The 17,805-nt window shown below is 37.6% G+C and overlaps 2 protein-coding genes across 6 annotated transcripts; one reads left to right on the top strand and one right to left on the bottom strand.

The window, feature by feature from the left end:
• Positions 1 to 848: 848 nt before the first annotated feature.
• Positions 849 to 9,394, bottom strand: MCEE (methylmalonyl-CoA epimerase). 4 transcript variants are annotated; one of them, XM_083851077.1, is made up of 4 exons: positions 9,306 to 9,362; positions 8,530 to 8,672; positions 4,412 to 4,752; positions 849 to 1,508 (listed from the first exon to the last, which is right to left on the bottom strand). In XM_083851077.1, the coding sequence occupies exons 3-4, from the start codon at positions 4,718 to 4,720 to the stop codon at positions 1,356 to 1,358; spliced, it is 462 nt and encodes a 153-aa protein (XP_083707203.1). In that variant the 5' UTR covers positions 4,721 to 4,752; positions 8,530 to 8,672; positions 9,306 to 9,362; the 3' UTR covers positions 849 to 1,355. The 4 variants fall into 4 exon arrangements, with proteins under 4 accessions (XP_083707203.1, XP_083707201.1, XP_083707204.1 ...); XM_083851075.1 differs by lacking the exon at positions 8,530 to 8,672 and having other exon boundaries at positions 9,306 to 9,394; XM_083851078.1 differs by lacking the exons at positions 8,530 to 8,672; positions 9,306 to 9,362 and adding an exon at positions 9,076 to 9,277.
• Positions 9,386 to 17,334, top strand: MPHOSPH10 (M-phase phosphoprotein 10). 2 transcript variants are annotated; one of them, XM_083851033.1, is made up of 11 exons: positions 9,386 to 9,522; positions 10,282 to 10,939; positions 11,748 to 11,896; positions 12,339 to 12,510; positions 12,757 to 12,898; positions 13,374 to 13,441; positions 14,144 to 14,281; positions 14,497 to 14,607; positions 14,833 to 14,940; positions 15,429 to 15,659; positions 17,066 to 17,334. In XM_083851033.1, the coding sequence occupies exons 2-11, from the start codon at positions 10,577 to 10,579 to the stop codon at positions 17,213 to 17,215; spliced, it is 1,632 nt and encodes a 543-aa protein (XP_083707159.1). In that variant the 5' UTR covers positions 9,386 to 9,522; positions 10,282 to 10,576; the 3' UTR covers positions 17,216 to 17,334. The 2 variants fall into 2 exon arrangements, with proteins under 2 accessions (XP_083707159.1, XP_083707158.1); XM_083851032.1 differs by lacking the exon at positions 9,386 to 9,522 and adding an exon at positions 9,601 to 9,755.
• The last annotated feature ends 471 nt before the right edge of the window (positions 17,335 to 17,805 follow it).

Here is a 17,805-nt window from a genome sequence, read left to right as displayed (position 1 = left end):
TCATAAGGAAGCATCAATATCTTGAAAGCCCTTTAAAATCTCATGTCAACATTATACTTGTGGTTTGTTACAGCAAACAGGACACAACACAAATAATTCCATTTCCATAAAGTAAAAAATCTCCTAGACTAAAACGAACTTGTTTCAGATCAAGCCAAAACTATTCACAGTATGTGCAAGGATGCAAGAAAGTATAAAATTCGGATTGTGGTTTAGCCAGTAAAAATAATGATTTTTAAGGATTATGAAAAATAATGAGAGAAAAAGCAAATCTTCAATTTCTACATCTGACATTATCAAAGCAAGCTTATAAAAGAAACTATCAGGACAAACACTGCTTGCTTAACATACACAAATAAAGTGAAGTCTGTCCAAGTCAACAAACTGTAACTGCAGTCTATCAGAAACATAAGTACGTTGGCATGCTGTTCTCTGATGTGAGGACAGTGTACATAAGCAAGACTTACGTGTCTTGTGCTTTCCAGTGATTTTGTAAGAAAATAGGAAAACAATATTTATAAATATTGTTGCATAGAAAACCAATATTTATAAAGCAAGTGAAAAGATTTCTCACTATTTGTTCAGGTCTCTCCCAAATATCTTCCAACAGATAAAGCTTGAAAAACAAGTATTCAATACCTGACCACAAAAAAATAAAAAATGCAACAAGCATCTTATAGTCTGAAACATATTTCAGTCAAATAATTTTTCAGACGCTTTTCTTCCCATCACCTGCATATGCACAGAGTTCATTAAAAAACTAACTGATGATTTATGCATGGTAACTTCCTAAGCAGTGATTGTTATGCCAAGGAAAAGTTATTTAATGATTGCAGATGCCCATACAATAAGATACAAATTTGTTTATTGCATGAACCAATCAGTGTGAAGCACAGGCGGTGAATGGTGAAAACAGAAAGTGCGATGTTCCTTTTCCTTTTAATTCTAAAGAGAATATCTAAGCGATATTGTTGTCACTGAGAAGTGGGTCTCTGCTCTGAAATGTAGAACAAAATAATGTGGCATGACCTAGAAACTGTACAGTTTCTGTGGTTACAGAGGTAAAACCATGCTGCAAGCATGAGGCAATAGAACAAAATAACTGTTACATATGCAACTTAGCTCATGCATTCATCTTTAGAATCACAGAGAATTCAAGAAATGTCAACACATTCATTCTGAAAATCAGATCAACAACAACAAAAAATCTTCAGCACTATTTCAGCGCTCAAAAGCTGTACTTAATCCACAGGAACTGCAGTGAATCTGTAAAGATTGAACAGTACATCAATATTCCCAGCACCAGCTCAGTAACTTCACAACTCATTTATTGTCTTATATATGAATATTACAGCTCAGGCTTGTTCAAGTTCCACAAGGACTCCATGGCAATCTTTAGGGTGAAGAAAAATCACGGGTTTGCCATGTGCACCTATTTTTGGCTCTTCACTCAGTATTCGAATCTTTTTTTTCTTCAGTTCTGCCATAGCTGCTTTTATGTCATCAACCTTATGAAAGAAAAATACAGTTTACACAAACTGACACATTAAATCGTATTATGCACATTCTACATTTGGGAGCAATAATACAAATCCTTACTAAATTGTTATTTCTAAATTCTAATATAATTGTGAAAATCAATTAAATTCTAAAATCGTTTTTAAAATCTAGTCTTAACAATAAAAATCCTACAGAAGTTTGCGTTTGTTATTTGAAGATTTTATAAAGTACCGTTTCAGTAAATTCTAGTATATATTTAAGAATTTATTAGATTAAATTTCATCATGCACTAAGTCCATTGATTTATATTGTTACTTTATAAGGGCTCTATAAATAATCAAACTCTGCATTGCTATTAATAAGATTGTATCACTTTCAAAGTATCATTAACTAAAGAAGAATGCCTCTCTGTCTAATTGATGACAGAACACTGACTCTTTAGATGGTGGTGAAGAGGGAGGGCAATGAGCAGAAGGTAAAAAGAAAATGCCTACTAGATTGATATATACTACTTCTGAGTAAGTTAAACTTTATCATGTTTCCTGACAAAAACCTTGGAATTACCAGAAACATCCCCAGACTATGACCTAGTTTTCTTATTGAACTTAATTATAATAATAGCATTTAACATTAAATTTCAGTAGAGTTTCCTGCAGTAAAACATAATTAACAAAAACTGTCTTTGCTGTATTGTATGATCTTAAGTCTCATGTCATGTCATCAGATGGTTTGGATACAAACCTTGAATGCATCCATCCTTTGAAATAATGAAATTAGCACTCAGTTTAGCAAAGCCAATAGTCAATAACCTAAAAAGACCTAGAATTAAAATAATAGCATTGCTGTTATTCCAGACTGAGGTGTCTGGACATAGCTCAGTGAATAAACATACATAATGTATTTTATGGAAGATACCTAGCCTTAACTTGGAGGAACAAACTTCAGTTAATTCCTACTCATTTGCTGCAGTTTTGTTCATGAGAATTCAGAACTCACTACAGTTCTTCCTGCACACAACTACCAGCCAGCAAAAAAAAAAAAAAGTAAAACCAAATGACTGTCAAGCATTATCTAAAAGAAGACAGTAAAGTGTCAGAAGTGTGCCATGCCTCCCTCCAGGTTGCTTCCCCAAGCAGAAAAGCTACTACAGCTGCTGCTCCTGTCCTGCAGAGATGGCCAGAAGAGAAACTGTCTGGGCTCAGATGGAATGAACTGTATCCCCAGGGAAGAAGTGAGAGCGAACTGTGGGAAGTCTGTGGTTGTATCCATATTAAGAGACTACCAGGCTTGGATTTCTCTCTTACCCTATCAGTTCTCCACCACGCTTTTCTTCACAGATACTGACTCAGTTATAGCTTGTCTGGAATTATTTAATTTCTTCTAAAAACGCTTATTTTGTCCAAAGCAAATTCCCTATCAACACACCTTTGTAAATTTTTCCTTTGAATAATAAGACAGAAGGAAGAACAGAAAGGTATTTTAATAAACTCATCAGACTTCTTCTACAGTATGGAAAAGTATTTTTAAAATTAATCTTTTTGCAATAAAATTGTTCATGGAAAGGTATTTCTACAAAATATTTTTAAATTTCAAATGAACAATCAATTGAGACTGATTTTTTTTTTACAGTTTTTCTGAAAACTATTTTTGCTCAATTTCAGAGGAGGACTTACCTAGAAATGGTAGGGTTTTCCATTCTGAGGGGAATGGGAAACTGGGGGAGGAGGCGTTAACTTCTCTTTGATTGACTATGGTAGCGACCAAATCAGTTTTCAGTACCACATAAGCAGCAGCTCAACAATATAAGGTTTTCTTTCCATGTGAATTGTTTGGTAACCTTCCATTTGAATTTACATGGAGACCACTAACATAGTTGACTTAGGACAATCTTTTTTCTGAACTTATATTTATTTTGCTTAGAGAATCTAATAGTCCCAGGCCTTCACTTAGGAAAATCTGGCTGCAGGTAGCACTAGCTCACAGGTTTAATCAAAATTATCTGCTAGATTATGACTCCTGGCTTACTTGGCCTTATTGTATACTTGGCTTATTGCACACAGTTGTCCAACATGGGATCACTAGCATGTCCCATTCTTCTGTTTTCGTAATTAACAGTATGGCTTAACTTGACTGTCATCTGTGGTTTGTCTGCAACAAGAAAGATTGTATCTCATACAAAACAGGTCTACATAGAACAGCTTCAGCTGGTAACAGATATTTCTTGAAAATTATTTAAAGGGATTACATATTCTTGAAACTTTTGGGAGCTTTGAACTCTTTTTGCTGAGAAGTACCTACATCTTCCTAATCTTGTATGTCTAACTAAGTACCACTGGTCTTACAGAAGGCTTGAGGACTTTTTTTGGTTTTCCTGTAAATCACTTTCTTATTCTACACTCCCCATTTCCGACGTTCAGTTTCCCATTTCTGTAACAGCAGCCTACCAATTCTATTTGGGGTCAATTTAAACAGAATTAATTTTCTATTCTTGAACACCTGCACATACTCAAACTTAATGTAGGAAAAATTGCAATGCCTGTGCCTATGCAAAATTTCTCAATTTTCAATGAAAGCACGCAAACGCAAACACTGGTCTTGATAGATGAAATCTGAAAACAATTTCACTCACATCAGTAATCCCATTACTTTTTATTTGTAACTCTTTGTATGAAATAATAAAGTTTGCAAGACTCAAATATGGAAAACATTGAAAACATTTATCATAGGCAGCAATGTGGAATTTTGCATCTAAAATCTACACTAAAACATGGGTATAATCCTATTATACATGAGAAACTTTCGCAGATATGACAGTCTTATATATATATGTTTTTTACACAGGTCAATCCTATGAAAAAAAAATTAATTTACTATCCATTGTCTTGTTATACGATACATTGTATTAAAATACCTCAATGCAGATATGATGCATTCCTCCAGTCTTGTTCTTTTGCAGAAAACTTGTAATGGGACTTTTCTCTCCTAAGGGGTGTAGAAGTTCCAGCTTTGTATTTCCCAGCTCCACAAAAACAGTGTAGACACCATGTTCAGGCAGAGCTACAGTCTCGCTCACCTGTGCTCCTAACACATCTTTATACAAGGACTGAGCTTTTTCCAAATCAGGCACTGCAATTGCTACATGATTAAGTCGGCCCAGTTTCCACAAAGAGCTTGGAATGTTTTGAGAAAAAGAATGCGATGATGCTAAAGTTCGTATCATAAGAGTTGAAGTCTGCAATCTGGTAAGAAGCCCTGAAAAAAAATGAATAGCACTGATATAATGCTTTTGAGAAATTATCAGTATCTGCTCTTTCCCCTTTTAATGAGGCCTATGTAACTCCTGTGTCATAAGCACACTAGTGTGGAAAGCTGAAGGTAAAAAAAAGTGTTGTAAATGCTTATATCTGTCTGTTAAAAATTGGAATACATGGCCAAACATAACAGTCAACTGCATAACGTACTTAAATGTTACTTCAGAATTTTTCAAAGCTTCTTATAAAATAGAGAAAGAAACAAGGACATGTCTATACATATAGAAATTATAACAAACAAACAAAACCAAGGACAGAAGTAACTGATATTGCAGGATCCAAGAGAAAGATAAAAGACTTGAACTCTTAGCTGTCAGAACTATAGCAAGGAAAGAAATGTCATGTTGTGTTTGAGGCTTAAGGGATGCTAAATACTGATTTCTGATTTTTTCTCTGAAGAATTAAGTCTTTAGCCTCTCTTATTTTTTATGTGCTGTACAGGTCTTATACTTAGTTTCACTGGTCTGTTTCAAGATGCTTAGAAATATTTCAGTTTTAAGTACTGTGAATAATACCACATTCTACTGACCAATAACACTTTAGAAGCTTATCCTTAGAAGGTTAAAATTGTATTTCCTTTTTTAATGCAACTAGTGCCACTGACTTCAGCCTGACTTACAAAAGAGAAAGATTACGATTTGTCTCATCATAAATGAAAAGATAATGAAAAAAATACTGGATGACAATATGACACAAAGGCAAGGGCTAACATCTAGATGTTGACAAAAGATGGAAAAGTCTTGGAGAAACTTGGGGCCATAAAAAACTGCTTAGATGTCTATTGAACTCTTCACAGACTGCTCTGACAAGACGGTTCTGACCTTTGCACTATCTCACTATCTGTCATGTTTCTGCACTGCTCACAGATAGTTCTAAAGTTGCTTGATTTTTAAAAAGTCAGGAAAAAAAAGTAAAATTAGGATAATTACAAATAAAAATGAATCTATCTAAGTAGTACAATTTGGAAAGATGGGGGGGGGGAACTGCGGTCTTATCAATTGTGTCTCGCACCACAGTTAGAATTAAATGAAAGGGTATATTGATAAAGGCAGCATTTGAATTTCATGCTGATTTGCTTTAGGCCATGTCGGAGTTCCGAATGCCTCAAGGCCAAGCTAGAGGCATCTCAGCATTCTGGAAGTCTTTGATGCATTCTTAGCTTTAAATTCACAAATGTGCCATTTTGCTAAGCAATTGTGCCAGGGAGGCACTGAAATTTTGGATGCTTTCCAACACACTTAGGATAACTTCGCTTACATTTTTCAGGCTCTTTGTACTCTGGAAAGTTAGTAATACCTGTAAGGTTAGCAGTAGCTGTAATTAATCATCTGGTTTGACTGTAGGAAACGGAACTACCATTTAACTGGAAGGCTACAGCTGTCAGTTTATTTTTCTTCACAAAGAATGATACAGTACTGATAGATGTACATGCATGTGTTTATGTGTAAGCTTTAAAATTACAACATGAAATTCACATAATTTTGAATACTACCATGAAAGTAAGTGTACTCAAAATCTTTTGATAATATTAAATCAACAGCCTACATTAAGTGCTTCCATAAACCTGCTCACTTCTCCAAGTAACTGCTCTGGTGTACTTCTTGCCAGCCTTTCACACAGTACATCCTGTCATCACTTTCATCACAGCCAGAAGTTCTGGAAAATTCTTTTTCACTGTTGTTACCTTTAGGCTGTAATAGTGACAGTATTGCAACTGAGTATTTCAAAGCTTTTTACATATTAAAAAAAAATCCACTAGCAACTTCACAGCAGAAAAATTCTTGTTTTTCCAATGTCTCTGCTGAATCTATTCAGTAGATACACTTGCTATTTAAATGGAACTGTGTCACGGGTGAACAAAGCAGTTGCCTGAGGAAGCAATACTTTGCAATGCTCTATAATGTACAAAACAAGAAACATGCAGTATCTAGTTGGCATAATTAGAGGTATGGATAAATAACTAGAGTTTGACCAGATCACCAGAGTAAATAATGCATTTAAAAAAATAAAAGTCAAATTTTTTTTCCATCTACCCAAGATCAGTAGCTGTTTCCTGGCATTAATACTTAAGGCCTGATCCAATTCTTGGAGAAGCAAGAGAAACTCTTTCACTTAGAGAAAGTCAGTATTTTCCAGAAGAGAAAAATACTTTGAAAGGAGCGCTTACTACACGTACATTTTTGATGTTTTCTATAGCACTTTTGTTGTTTTGTCCCTGCTTCCAAATATTAACATCCTGTGATTGAGTGGAAATGCTAGTAATGTAGATTTTCAAGCAATCTTTACAGATGGGAATGGGCAAAATTTTTCTCAATCATCTTTATATCTCCTGTAATCATCTGTAATTCTTGCTGTACCTCACAGAGGGCAAAAGATTACATGGTAATTATAATTTATTCTGTATTTTGTCTATTTTCAAGTAAATTGACATTTGACAGAAATTAGATAGATTGTCACTTGGCTATTACTGAAGCAATAGCAAAAGAAATAGAAAAAGTTAATTCTGTTGGGCTCTGCTCAAGAAACACTTGATTTTTGGCAGTGTTTCCAGGAAAGATAAGAGGGAAGAAGTAAAGGATAATCCTAAGATTCTTGTAAAGTCAAAGATACTCATATGGCAGTATTTTTTATGTCTCTATCCATTTATTCCTCCGAAGGTGGTAGGACTCTGTATTTTTCTGGTGATTATGTAGGGACAGAGAACTCTACAGAGTTTGTTTTTTTTTTTAAAACTTTTATCTATGAAGACTTGTGAATTTATCCTAGCTCTAGTCATATGCATATCGAGCTTTAATTTTAAACACACAAATATCAGTATGAATTGGCTGAGAATAAACAAAAAACACTTGTTTTATTTCTGGCATTATATAGATTAGTAACTATATAGTTACTGTAATTCTAATTCTATTAATGTAATTCTAATCTTTACTCATCTTCATGTTTCTGGTCTCATTTTTGTGCTAAGAAGTAGCACACTCAATAATCAAAAGATGACCCTGAAATGAAAAAGAAAGCTTTTTAGCAGCTTCAAGCTTGAAACATTGAAGCTCATGTTTGAAGCTCATGCTTGAAGCTCATGTTTCAGGAAAGAAACACTGCAAGTTATGCATATATCACAAAACTAGTCCTTTGTTCAGGTAAATGTTGTGGTTACACTCTTTAATCACAAAAACATTCATCCAGTAACTTACAGAATTACTCAAATAATTCTGAACTTTCCCCAATGCTAAAAAATAGACCTTCTCTTTTTCTTTTGAAGCCAATGGACACTGTGACTGAAGTTATCTGTCCAAGTATCTGTCCTGTTTGAAAAACTTTCATATGCTGCCCAAAGTCACACATGCAGTTTTTCTAGTCCTAGTATACATACACCATTTGCCCCTACTGTTTTTGTTGTTTTGTTTTTGTAAAGACCTAATTTTTCACACACTGACAACCAAGTCAGAATTTTTCTAGGTATTTTGTCCTTTAGAGAAGATTCATCAGACCTTGTTCTCATATATGATTGCTGTCTTTCTAGCCTTAGTGTTACTGCTGAATGTACATCACCATCTTCAGCTTCATTTGAAGAATATTTTAAGGTATCTACTTGTTTTTTATTCTGTTGGTAATTGACTCAGCACCGGTATTGTGCACATCAGCGTTTAAACACGTACAGCTCTCAGTAGAGGCTTACGTTCTATTACAGGGCAGGTTATGACCATGAAGTCTGAAGTACCCAATAAAATGGCACCCTCCTAATGTTTATTCATAGGCTGGTTGCTGCAGCGGGGCAGTGTTTGTTGACTTACACATCTAGGTAAATAAATGCACCCAAACCCTACTGGATTCAGTCATGTTCTCAGTGGAGGGGTTGTAGAGCTGTGGGTTACAATGAGAAGAACCTCGTCACTGCTCTGGTTGGTTTGAAGCTGAGAAAACTCCCAAGTATGGAGACAGCGTTCTCAGCAAAAGGAGTGAGGCACAGAGGGGCTGCGTATTAGCTCTCTGGAGCAAAGAGAAAAAGGGCATAGTGTGTGTGTTCTCAAATCCCAGGAACTTCAAGGTGGTGGTAGCATCTTGGAAACTCTGCCAGCCAACAAGGCTCAGGTCATCCTGTTCTCACTTGTGCTGGAGGTGGCTTTTGGGAATCAGAAGGGCTCTGGTTTGTAGAACTGAGGCACATTTTTGTTGCAGCTGTTTATTCCCTCAAAGTGAAATTACACGGGGGTGTTTTCATCCCGTATCCCATTGAGCACCGCACAGCACCGAGCCGCCCGGTCACCTGTCCCTGCAGCCAGCGCGGTTCGGCACGGCGAGCTCGGTGTGCCCTCGCCGCTAGGAGAGGAGGCAGCGCCGCCGGTGACTGCGGTGCCCGGGCGGTCACTCTGCGTTTGACCCCTGCGTTCAGACAGGCTGCCCCGCGCTGCTGTCCCCGCACCCTAGGCGTGAAGCGGGAGCGCCGGGCCCCGGGGCCGCCCCCCGTCCCGCACCCCCCGCCCGGCCGCGCGTTACCGGCCGCCGCCCGCCGCCCGCAGGCCGCCATCTCGCCGCTCGCCACCGCCCGGCCGCAGGCGGGCGGGGCCTGGCCGCGGGGAACGCCCTCACGGAGCGGGGCGGCCCGGGGCGGCCTGGGGCTGCGGCACGGCACCGGGACGCGGTGCCGAGCTTCACCTCAGCCCAGCCCACCCCACCAAGCGGCCCGCGAGGAAATGGCGGCGGGGACGTGAAGGTGGGGGCGCGAGGCGCCGCGGCCGGGCCTTTGCTTGGGGCGGGCGGAGCGCTCCGTGCGCGGAACGCCGGGGCCGCGCCGCGGGAGCTGTCCGGAGCGCTCCGCCGCGGGCCTCGGGGCGGGGCTGGCGGCCGCACGCGCCGCGGCCGGGGCAAGATGGCGGCGCGCAGCGGGCTGGAGGCCGCGCTGAGGGTGGCGGGCGCTGCCGCCGCGCGGCCCGAGCAGTTCCTGAGGTACCGCCGGCAGCCTCCGCGCTGCGGGAGGGGAGGAGGGCAGGGGGCCTCTTGCCGGCCGGCCACCGGCGCCGCGGAGCCCTCCTGCGGGCGGTGTGGGCGGCAGGCCTGCCTGCCCTCGGGAGCTGGGAAAGAGGGGTCTGCGTGCGTACCGGCTGCGCTGTGGGGCCGGTGACCGGGGCACAGCTGGAGGGAACACCCAAGCGTGAATGCTGAGGAAGATAATTGTTTAGGTATCTCGGATGTGTGAGTGTAGTGAAGCTGAAAGGCTTAAAAATTGTAATGCTTCTGCTTCTAGGAATGTTCGGTAGCAGTACTGAAGCACGTGGAAAGTTAGGCAAAAGCTGTAATTGTTGAAAGGTGCTAGGAAGGTGCTACGCTGTAGCACCAAAATAACTAAGCAGATAGAGAGCTACAGTGTGACCATGCGGTTATATTAGTAGAAGCTGTGAATGAATGAAAGCTAGCCAACTCTGAAAAAAAGACTGTTGTACTTTTTAAAGGTTTAACTTTTTTCTCCTCCTAGTGTACAAGATGGGCTGGCTGCTGAGTTCAGAGCGTTAACAAAGACTCTATACGATTTAAATAAAGCTCTGGGAAGCAATATAGTTCGTGGGAGTCCTCTAAAAGAGCTGGTGATAGAAAATTTTGATGAAGAACAGATTTGGCAACAACTAGAGCTCCAGAATAATGCAATTCTTGATTTCTTCAAGAAATCCATTGCAAGGGATGCCAACGATAAAGATCTTTGCCTTGTCTCAGACCAGGAAGATGATGGCTCTGATGCAGAGGCTAGCAGTGATAATGAATTGGAAGACGTAATGGAAGCAGAAACTGAACAGGAGAATGTTTCTACAAAACAAGAAACTAAAGTTAAAGAAAAGCAAAGTAAACCCAAAGAAACCGTAACGCAGAAATACAGTGATGAGGATTCTGATGTTGACTTTGATATTGATGCACTAGAAGAACAAACTAAAATAGCAAAGGAAACAACGTTGAAAAAAAAAGGAAGAAAATCTGTAGTGGATGACAAGTTTTTCAAGCTGGCTGAGATGGAAGCTTTTTTAGAACACGCAGAGAAGGAAAATAGGGAGAGGGAGGAGGAGGAGGAAGATGATATCAATTACTTTGAAGACATCATCTCGGATGATGAGGAAGAGGAACCCGAAGAAACCAAAGTCAAAGTAAGAAGATCAGTAAACTAACTATCTGAATTCTTTTTTCTTTAAATCAAGATCTGATATCTTTTAGGTTTACTATAAATTGTTGAGCTCACAGGAGAAACTGCCAAGTTAAAATGATTGGAAAACTAATGATTGCTGTTAATATTTGATGTTAAGTATCTGGTAGCAAAATGCACCAATGCACAAGTACATACTGTCTTCCTATTCCAGTCTCTGTTTAGATGGATTTTAGGTTTCTGCATGAATTAAGGACTTGGTAGTCATGTTGTAAGAAACAGGTGACCTTGCAGAATATGTGACCCAGCTTAACAAGAAAGCTGTGTTGCTCAACATTGATGTCTCATGATTAGGGATCACTAAGGTGACTGATGCAGCGCAATGGGGGCTTGGCAACTTCTTTTTCCAGGGACAGGGCTTTGTAACTCAAATTTCGCAAGTTGCTGAGTACTTGTTTCAAAAATTAATCTTTTCTTAGTTAAGGTTGCCAGAGATTCTTGCTTGCAAGAACTGTGCCCAGGGTATAAGGAAGCATGTACACATACCAGTGAATAATCAGAAAAATTCATTGCTCTCTGACTTTAGTACGTGTTGAAGAAATGAATTTAAGTGGCAGAATGTCTTGAGTACTTGTAAAAGAGGTTAATTTTTACAGAGATGCTCTGCCCTAGGTTAATGCTTCAGTAAACTGAACTACTATTACACAAGTCATGCTATTCCCCAGATGTTAGCCTTTCAGAGGCAGGCTGCTCTTAGACTTCTGTCATCCTAACCGCTTTTTTGGTTTTTGTTTTCCCTGTCACCTTCTTAGTCAATTAAAAGTTCTAGAGACCTGACGTACAAAGACTTCTTTGATCCTGTTGATGACAATGATGACTTAGAAGCTAATGGTGTTGAAGATGATCAGGAAGAGGAAGCAGACAGTGCTATTGAAAAGGAGAATGAAGAAAGCATGTCTGAGTAAGTATTGGCATTATTTGCAGTTAAATGTCTTTATAATTTTACACTGAAGAGTGGCACTGTTCAAGTAGAAAATAAATTGTGAATTCCAGGTTCACTTGAGTCACGGTTTGTCATTTTCTGTTATCTGTTGTATGTTCATGGATTGCATTGTTATCTTAGTCAAAAAGTAGTTTATTTAATTCCCTTCTTAGTGTCATTTCTTGGGATTTATTTCAGTAAATGATTTAATAGCCATAACTTCAGCTTTTGAAGGTTATTTTTTGACGTATAGAAGTTTCCGTAGTGTCTTTGCCTTTAGGCTTCAATGAAAGTCTATTGCAGTCCTTAACTATGGGTTAGTTGTAACAGGTGAAGTTGTAATGGCTGAAATATCTTCATGCACAAATGTTAGTGGCTTTTTAACCTTTACGTCATTTTAAATTGTATTTTAATTTTACAGGGTGGAGGATATTAATGAGATGATGGAAAATGTGAGAGGTAAAAAGGCCTCTTCAAAAGTTACTTTTAGATTGCCAGACAACAGTGAAACTGAAGATGGTACTGACATGCAATTAGAGAAGGGCATTGATCCCGGTGAAATAAAGTCATCTTTTGAAAAGAGACAGGAAAAGGTAATTGTTTTATCATTTTGCTAATACTTTTAAACAGTGACCAATGTTTTTTAATAATTGTGTACATGGCATATGTGAAGGGACTACTTAAACTTAATAAAAATAGTTTATCAGATGTGTGTATGCAATTACGTATCTTCACATTATATGAGGAGGATTTGGAAGTACCTGAAATGGCTATGGATTTCTTGCCTTGAGTTTACTTGTGAACGGTTTTAAACTTCTTAGGAAATTGTTTTTTTTCAGATGAGTGAAAAAATAAAAAGTTTAGAAGAAGAGTTGTTAGAAGAGAAACCTTGGCAGCTTAAAGGAGAAGTGACTGGACAAAAGCGACCGGAAAATAGTCTTTTGGAGGAAACAATACTCTTTGATCATGCAGTCCGAATGGGTAAGTATTGAGGGAGGGCTTTCTTGAGAGTAATATTCCCGTACCAAGTTGGATTGTTTTGCCTGTGAGCATGATGACAACGCCCATGACTTGAGGGTATGGTAACAAAAACACTAGTTAAACTTCTCAGCACGTCTTTGAGGCTGTGCGTTTTCATTGTGGAAATTACAGGAAGCTATAGTCTTCTTGGTTCAATTTTAACTTACCTGCAAGTTCATTAATCCAGTAGCAGTTTTAGTCACTTACAAGCCATATGTAGCATCATTCTCTTTCCCATTTTCATCTCTCTCCAAGGTAGTGGAAGAAAACATTATTTGCTTGACTTCATCAATCTCTAGTTCAAGAAAAATTTTCAACTACTACATATTTGTTGAGGCTTTACTTTGTTTTTCTTTTTTTTTTCTTTCTTTTTGATTCCTCGGAGCAAAAAGTGTTTCTTGCTGGAGAAACGTTAATCTTTTCTTCTTCTTTTCAGCTCCTGTGATCACAGAAGAAACTACTTTTCAGCTTGAAGATATCATTAAACAGAGAATATTGGATGAGGTTAATATCTTGCTTCTTCTTCTCCGTTTTGTTCATTGACTTTATTCACAGGGCACATTCTAAGAATGTTTAAGCTCTTAACATATGAGATATAAGGTTTTCTTGATTGTTTTCTGCCACTGGCTGTTTCATTTTGCCTTCATGAATGGGGCTTTAGATTCATATATATTTTTTTTTAAGTGTGTGTTATAAGCTAGGTTTTGATGCTCTTCAAACTAAAGATTATTTACAGATAAAACTATAAGGAGTTCCTCTGGAATATAATGCCAGTCTCACTTTTTTTCTGTTATCCTAGTTGCGTAGCTCTTTATGCATTCTAAATACTAACCAAAGCTCAAATGTGTGCTTTATTTTTCTTAAAAGCCACTGATAAAAGATTTGTATCCCACAATTTGTTGAGGCTTACTGTTTGCTAAATAAATAAATAAATAAAATTACATATTGGAAGAGTATTTAAGGAAATTACACATTTGTAATTGATTATACCATTTTTGCCCTGATTCACTGAAAATAAGCACAGAAGCTTGAGCTATGTGTCTTCTATTACTTCTTCAAATTAAAGTGTGAACTTCCTGAGTTCCTGGGGAAGCCACACGCATTAGCTAGTTAACATGTCAGATAAGTAATGTTCTAAATAAGCTGTAACAACTAACACATATTAGTCTGTAGTTGTATTTGATTGTTAATTTATGACTTTCTCAGGCATGGGACGATGTAGAACCGAAAGAAAAACCAAAAGAGGATGCCTTTGAATACAAGAAGCGTATCACTTTGGACCATGAAAAAAGTAAACTGAGTCTTGCTGAGATCTATGAGCAAGAATACTTGAAACTTCACCAGGTAACACAAACAATGCCTTGAAGTTTGCATCACATAAGCATATATATTAACTTGTATGCTACTAACTGCTTTAAGCTTTATGGAAGTACTTCAGACTTCTCTGAGTGTTCATGTGCCATGTGGAATGGCTCTGAATTGCATACTGTGTTACCAGTCTTGCTAAAGTGAAATTGCTTTATGAGTGGTGTTGCACTAACATTACATTATTAATGCAGCAAAAAACTGAAGAGGAAGAAAATCCTGAACACAAAGAAATTCAGGAAATGATGGATTCGCTCTTCCTGCAACTGGATGCGCTTTGTAATTTCCACTTCACACCCAAACCAGTAAGTAGTTCAGTTTCAAAGTTACTCTTTTTCTTTATTTTCTTTGAAACTGGAGACTTTCAATTTACCTAGTATATTTTGAGTAAACATTGAGCTTGTACTTTTTTGTATTAAATGCGCTATAACTGCCTCTAAATATAACCAAATATTTAATGTGTTCAGTTACATGTAAACTCCATTCCTTTGAGATGGTGTACTTAGTCCTGAATATTTCTTTACTTCTAGCCTGTGCCAGAAGTGAAAATAGTTTCAAACCTGCCAGCTATCACTATGGAAGAAGTAGCACCTGTTGCTGTTAGTGATGCTGCTCTCTTAGCACCAGAGGAGATCAAGGTAAAAAAAAAAAAAAAAACAAAAACCAAAACCCAACCAAATAACACACAAACAAACAGAAAAAGCGAGGATCTATATTCATAACAGAAGGGTGTACTGGATGCCAGATCAGTGGGAGGAGAATTCTGCTCCCCCATCCACTCAAGGTTACTTACCTCATGAACCTCCTTGCCTAGCATTTTAAAAACTCTTAAATAGCTGGAAGGAGTGGGAAGAGTTTATCAGACCATGCTAGGTCATGATACTAACTGGTTTGCTTTTTATTCTTGACTTGTGATGGTAATTGTTTTTGCCGATATATAGCTGGGTGGAAGGGGAAGTTAAACAGCAATAGACTGTCAATTGTACAAACACTACTAACCAGCTTCTGACCGTTTTCAGTCTATGCCTTAATGTGTCAGACACCTGAAATAATGGAAACACTACGACAACCTTGAATACTCTAAAGTGAGTTTTCTTCTGCATGCTTATATTTTTTTTCTCTTTAGGAAAAGAACAAAGCTGGTGATGTAAAAACAGATGCAGAAAAGACTTCCACAGACAAAAAACGAGAGCGAAGAAAGAAAAAGCTTCGTAAACGTATAAAGCTAAGGGAAAAAGAGAAACGTCAAAAGCTTCTTGAAAAGACGAAACCGGAGCAAGGCATAAAACTCAGCAAAAAAGCTGCTGCAGCGAAATTGAAAAAACTTACAAAAGAAGGCAAAGCAACTCTGCTCAAGGTAATGCTGTCTTGAGTAGTCTTGTATAACTTAATTTTCTTTAGCTGATGAGCTCTAAAATCCCAGGGGTAGATAATGTTTAACACAGTTAGAGGAAAGGATTTGCTTCTCTCCTATCCCTCTAGGCATAACTACACCTCCTACCATCCCCTCAGAAATTCTTGTACCAAGTAGTGTATCTGCTTGCCTACACAAACCTTGATACCTTATTTGAGTAAATATAAAAGGTAAATACAACTGCTGGAAAGGAAGAGGTAGGAAGTAGACATGGAAAGGATGTACTTTTTTTTTTTCCTCCCCCTTTTTTTTCCTTGCATTCTTTTGAGCTGTAATTTTGGAAGTACCGGTCTAATCTGTGCATGGAACTGAATGCAAAGTAGTGTTGAACGTCTTTTTTTACTCCTGATTTTGCTGATTACCCTGTGAATGTGATGTCAGGAGAGCAGCCTGAAAAAACATAGCTCTGAGTTGTGCTCTGTAGTGACCTCCTTTTTATAATGCATATTCATGTAGATGTTATTACTTGAATTATAATGAATAAATCATGACTAATTGGTTGTTGGAACCTTCAGAAGCTTATTCAGGGTGAGATATACTAAATGAGAATATTAATTTTGGATGTGTAGATAATCTTTAGATAAGGAAAAACATGAACTGTATGATACAATTACTTTGTATCATAGTACACTCACAAAACAAATGATTGTTTGTGTTAGGTACTACTTTTTTATTTCAAAGTTCAGAAGGTGATGTTCCTGCAAATACTGGAAGTATATTCAGTCTCTTATTTCCTGTGTTTGGACTGCCCCACTTGACTAAATGGGACTGACTACTTGCATGCATAACTGAAGATGAGGTTTCTACTTAGGTCCCTGTAAGCTCTGAGTAACTGAACTTACTTCAAACTATAATGTGCCTGTTGGCTTTTTTTACGTTTTGTGGAGCTTTCTTTATAATCCCATCAGATTGATCTTGTGCTTTGCATGCTATAAAAAAGTAAATTTATATTCCACCTGTGATGCCTTATAAACTAATTTTTTTTAAATGACTGAAATTCTGGTGTATTGGAAATAAATAGGAAAATAACTTCATTACTTCTAAACAACTTCTGTTTACCTTTTCAAAAGAAAAACAAAATACAAAATGTAAGCTCAGTAATTGTAGCTTAATATGTAGTTGTAGTTGAAGCTCACATGCCTTAGTTCCCTACTATGCCAAATCAGAATTAGAAAGGAAGCATAATCTTTAGCCAGAATGGCATAAGAATCTGCTAAAAAGAGATAACTCTCTGAAAATTAATTAGTATTTTACATATGATATTTGACTTTTAAAAGAAATGATAAATAATATAGTGGTACTGTCTATATGTTTCTTGGTGTTATAACAAATATTGGTTCCATTGACAGGATGAAGGAAAAGACAAGGCCTTGAAATCATCCCAAGCCTTCTTTTCTCAGTTACAAGACCAAGTGAAAATGCAAGTCAAAGATGCAAACAAATTAAAGAAGAAACAAAAGAAGCAGAAAGAAGTCTCTGTCCATAAACTTAAATTGTAATTTGTTTTAATACATGCTCTGTCTTGTGTATAGTAAAATGTTTCTATTTTAATGCTGCATTGGAATAAATGCTGGGTTTTATACATCATTAAAATGTTCTGTGAACCTCTATGGTGATATACAGGTGTTATTCCCAATTTTATTTTTTTCTTCCTACTATTGAATTCCTTGATTGTCTAATTCTAAAAAGATCATTTTTTTGACATAGCGCATGTATATAAAGCAATGTGCGATGTGGCTGTATGTTCTTCAAACTATAGCCCATAGCTTCTTTACATAGTTGTTTATATAGCACAGGAGTATGCGTTTACTAAAACTTAAATTTCCAAATTCTCGTGTAAGGACACAGTTTAATACGCTTTTGTTCTAAGATTACAAACTTAAACCCTCTTATTTGGGATGTAAAGAGATTTCATGAACAGCTTGACTATAACTTCCGTCAGCCTTGGAAGGATGACATCCCTTTAAAAACAGAGCAAAGAAGTGATTAATATTTCCTAAATTAGCGTTGGTATACATCTTTGATAGACATCTACTTTCTTTAACGTATTTTCTTGCCTTTTTTAACATTGCCTCGGCTGTGTCACGGT

This window comes from Anser anser, assembly GCF_964211835.1.
Source record: "Anser anser genome assembly, chromosome: 10".
Taxonomy (NCBI): Eukaryota; Metazoa; Chordata; class Aves; order Anseriformes; family Anatidae; genus Anser; species Anser anser.
Note: the sequence above shows the minus strand (reverse complement) of the source record. Positions and strands in the feature narration are given on the sequence as shown.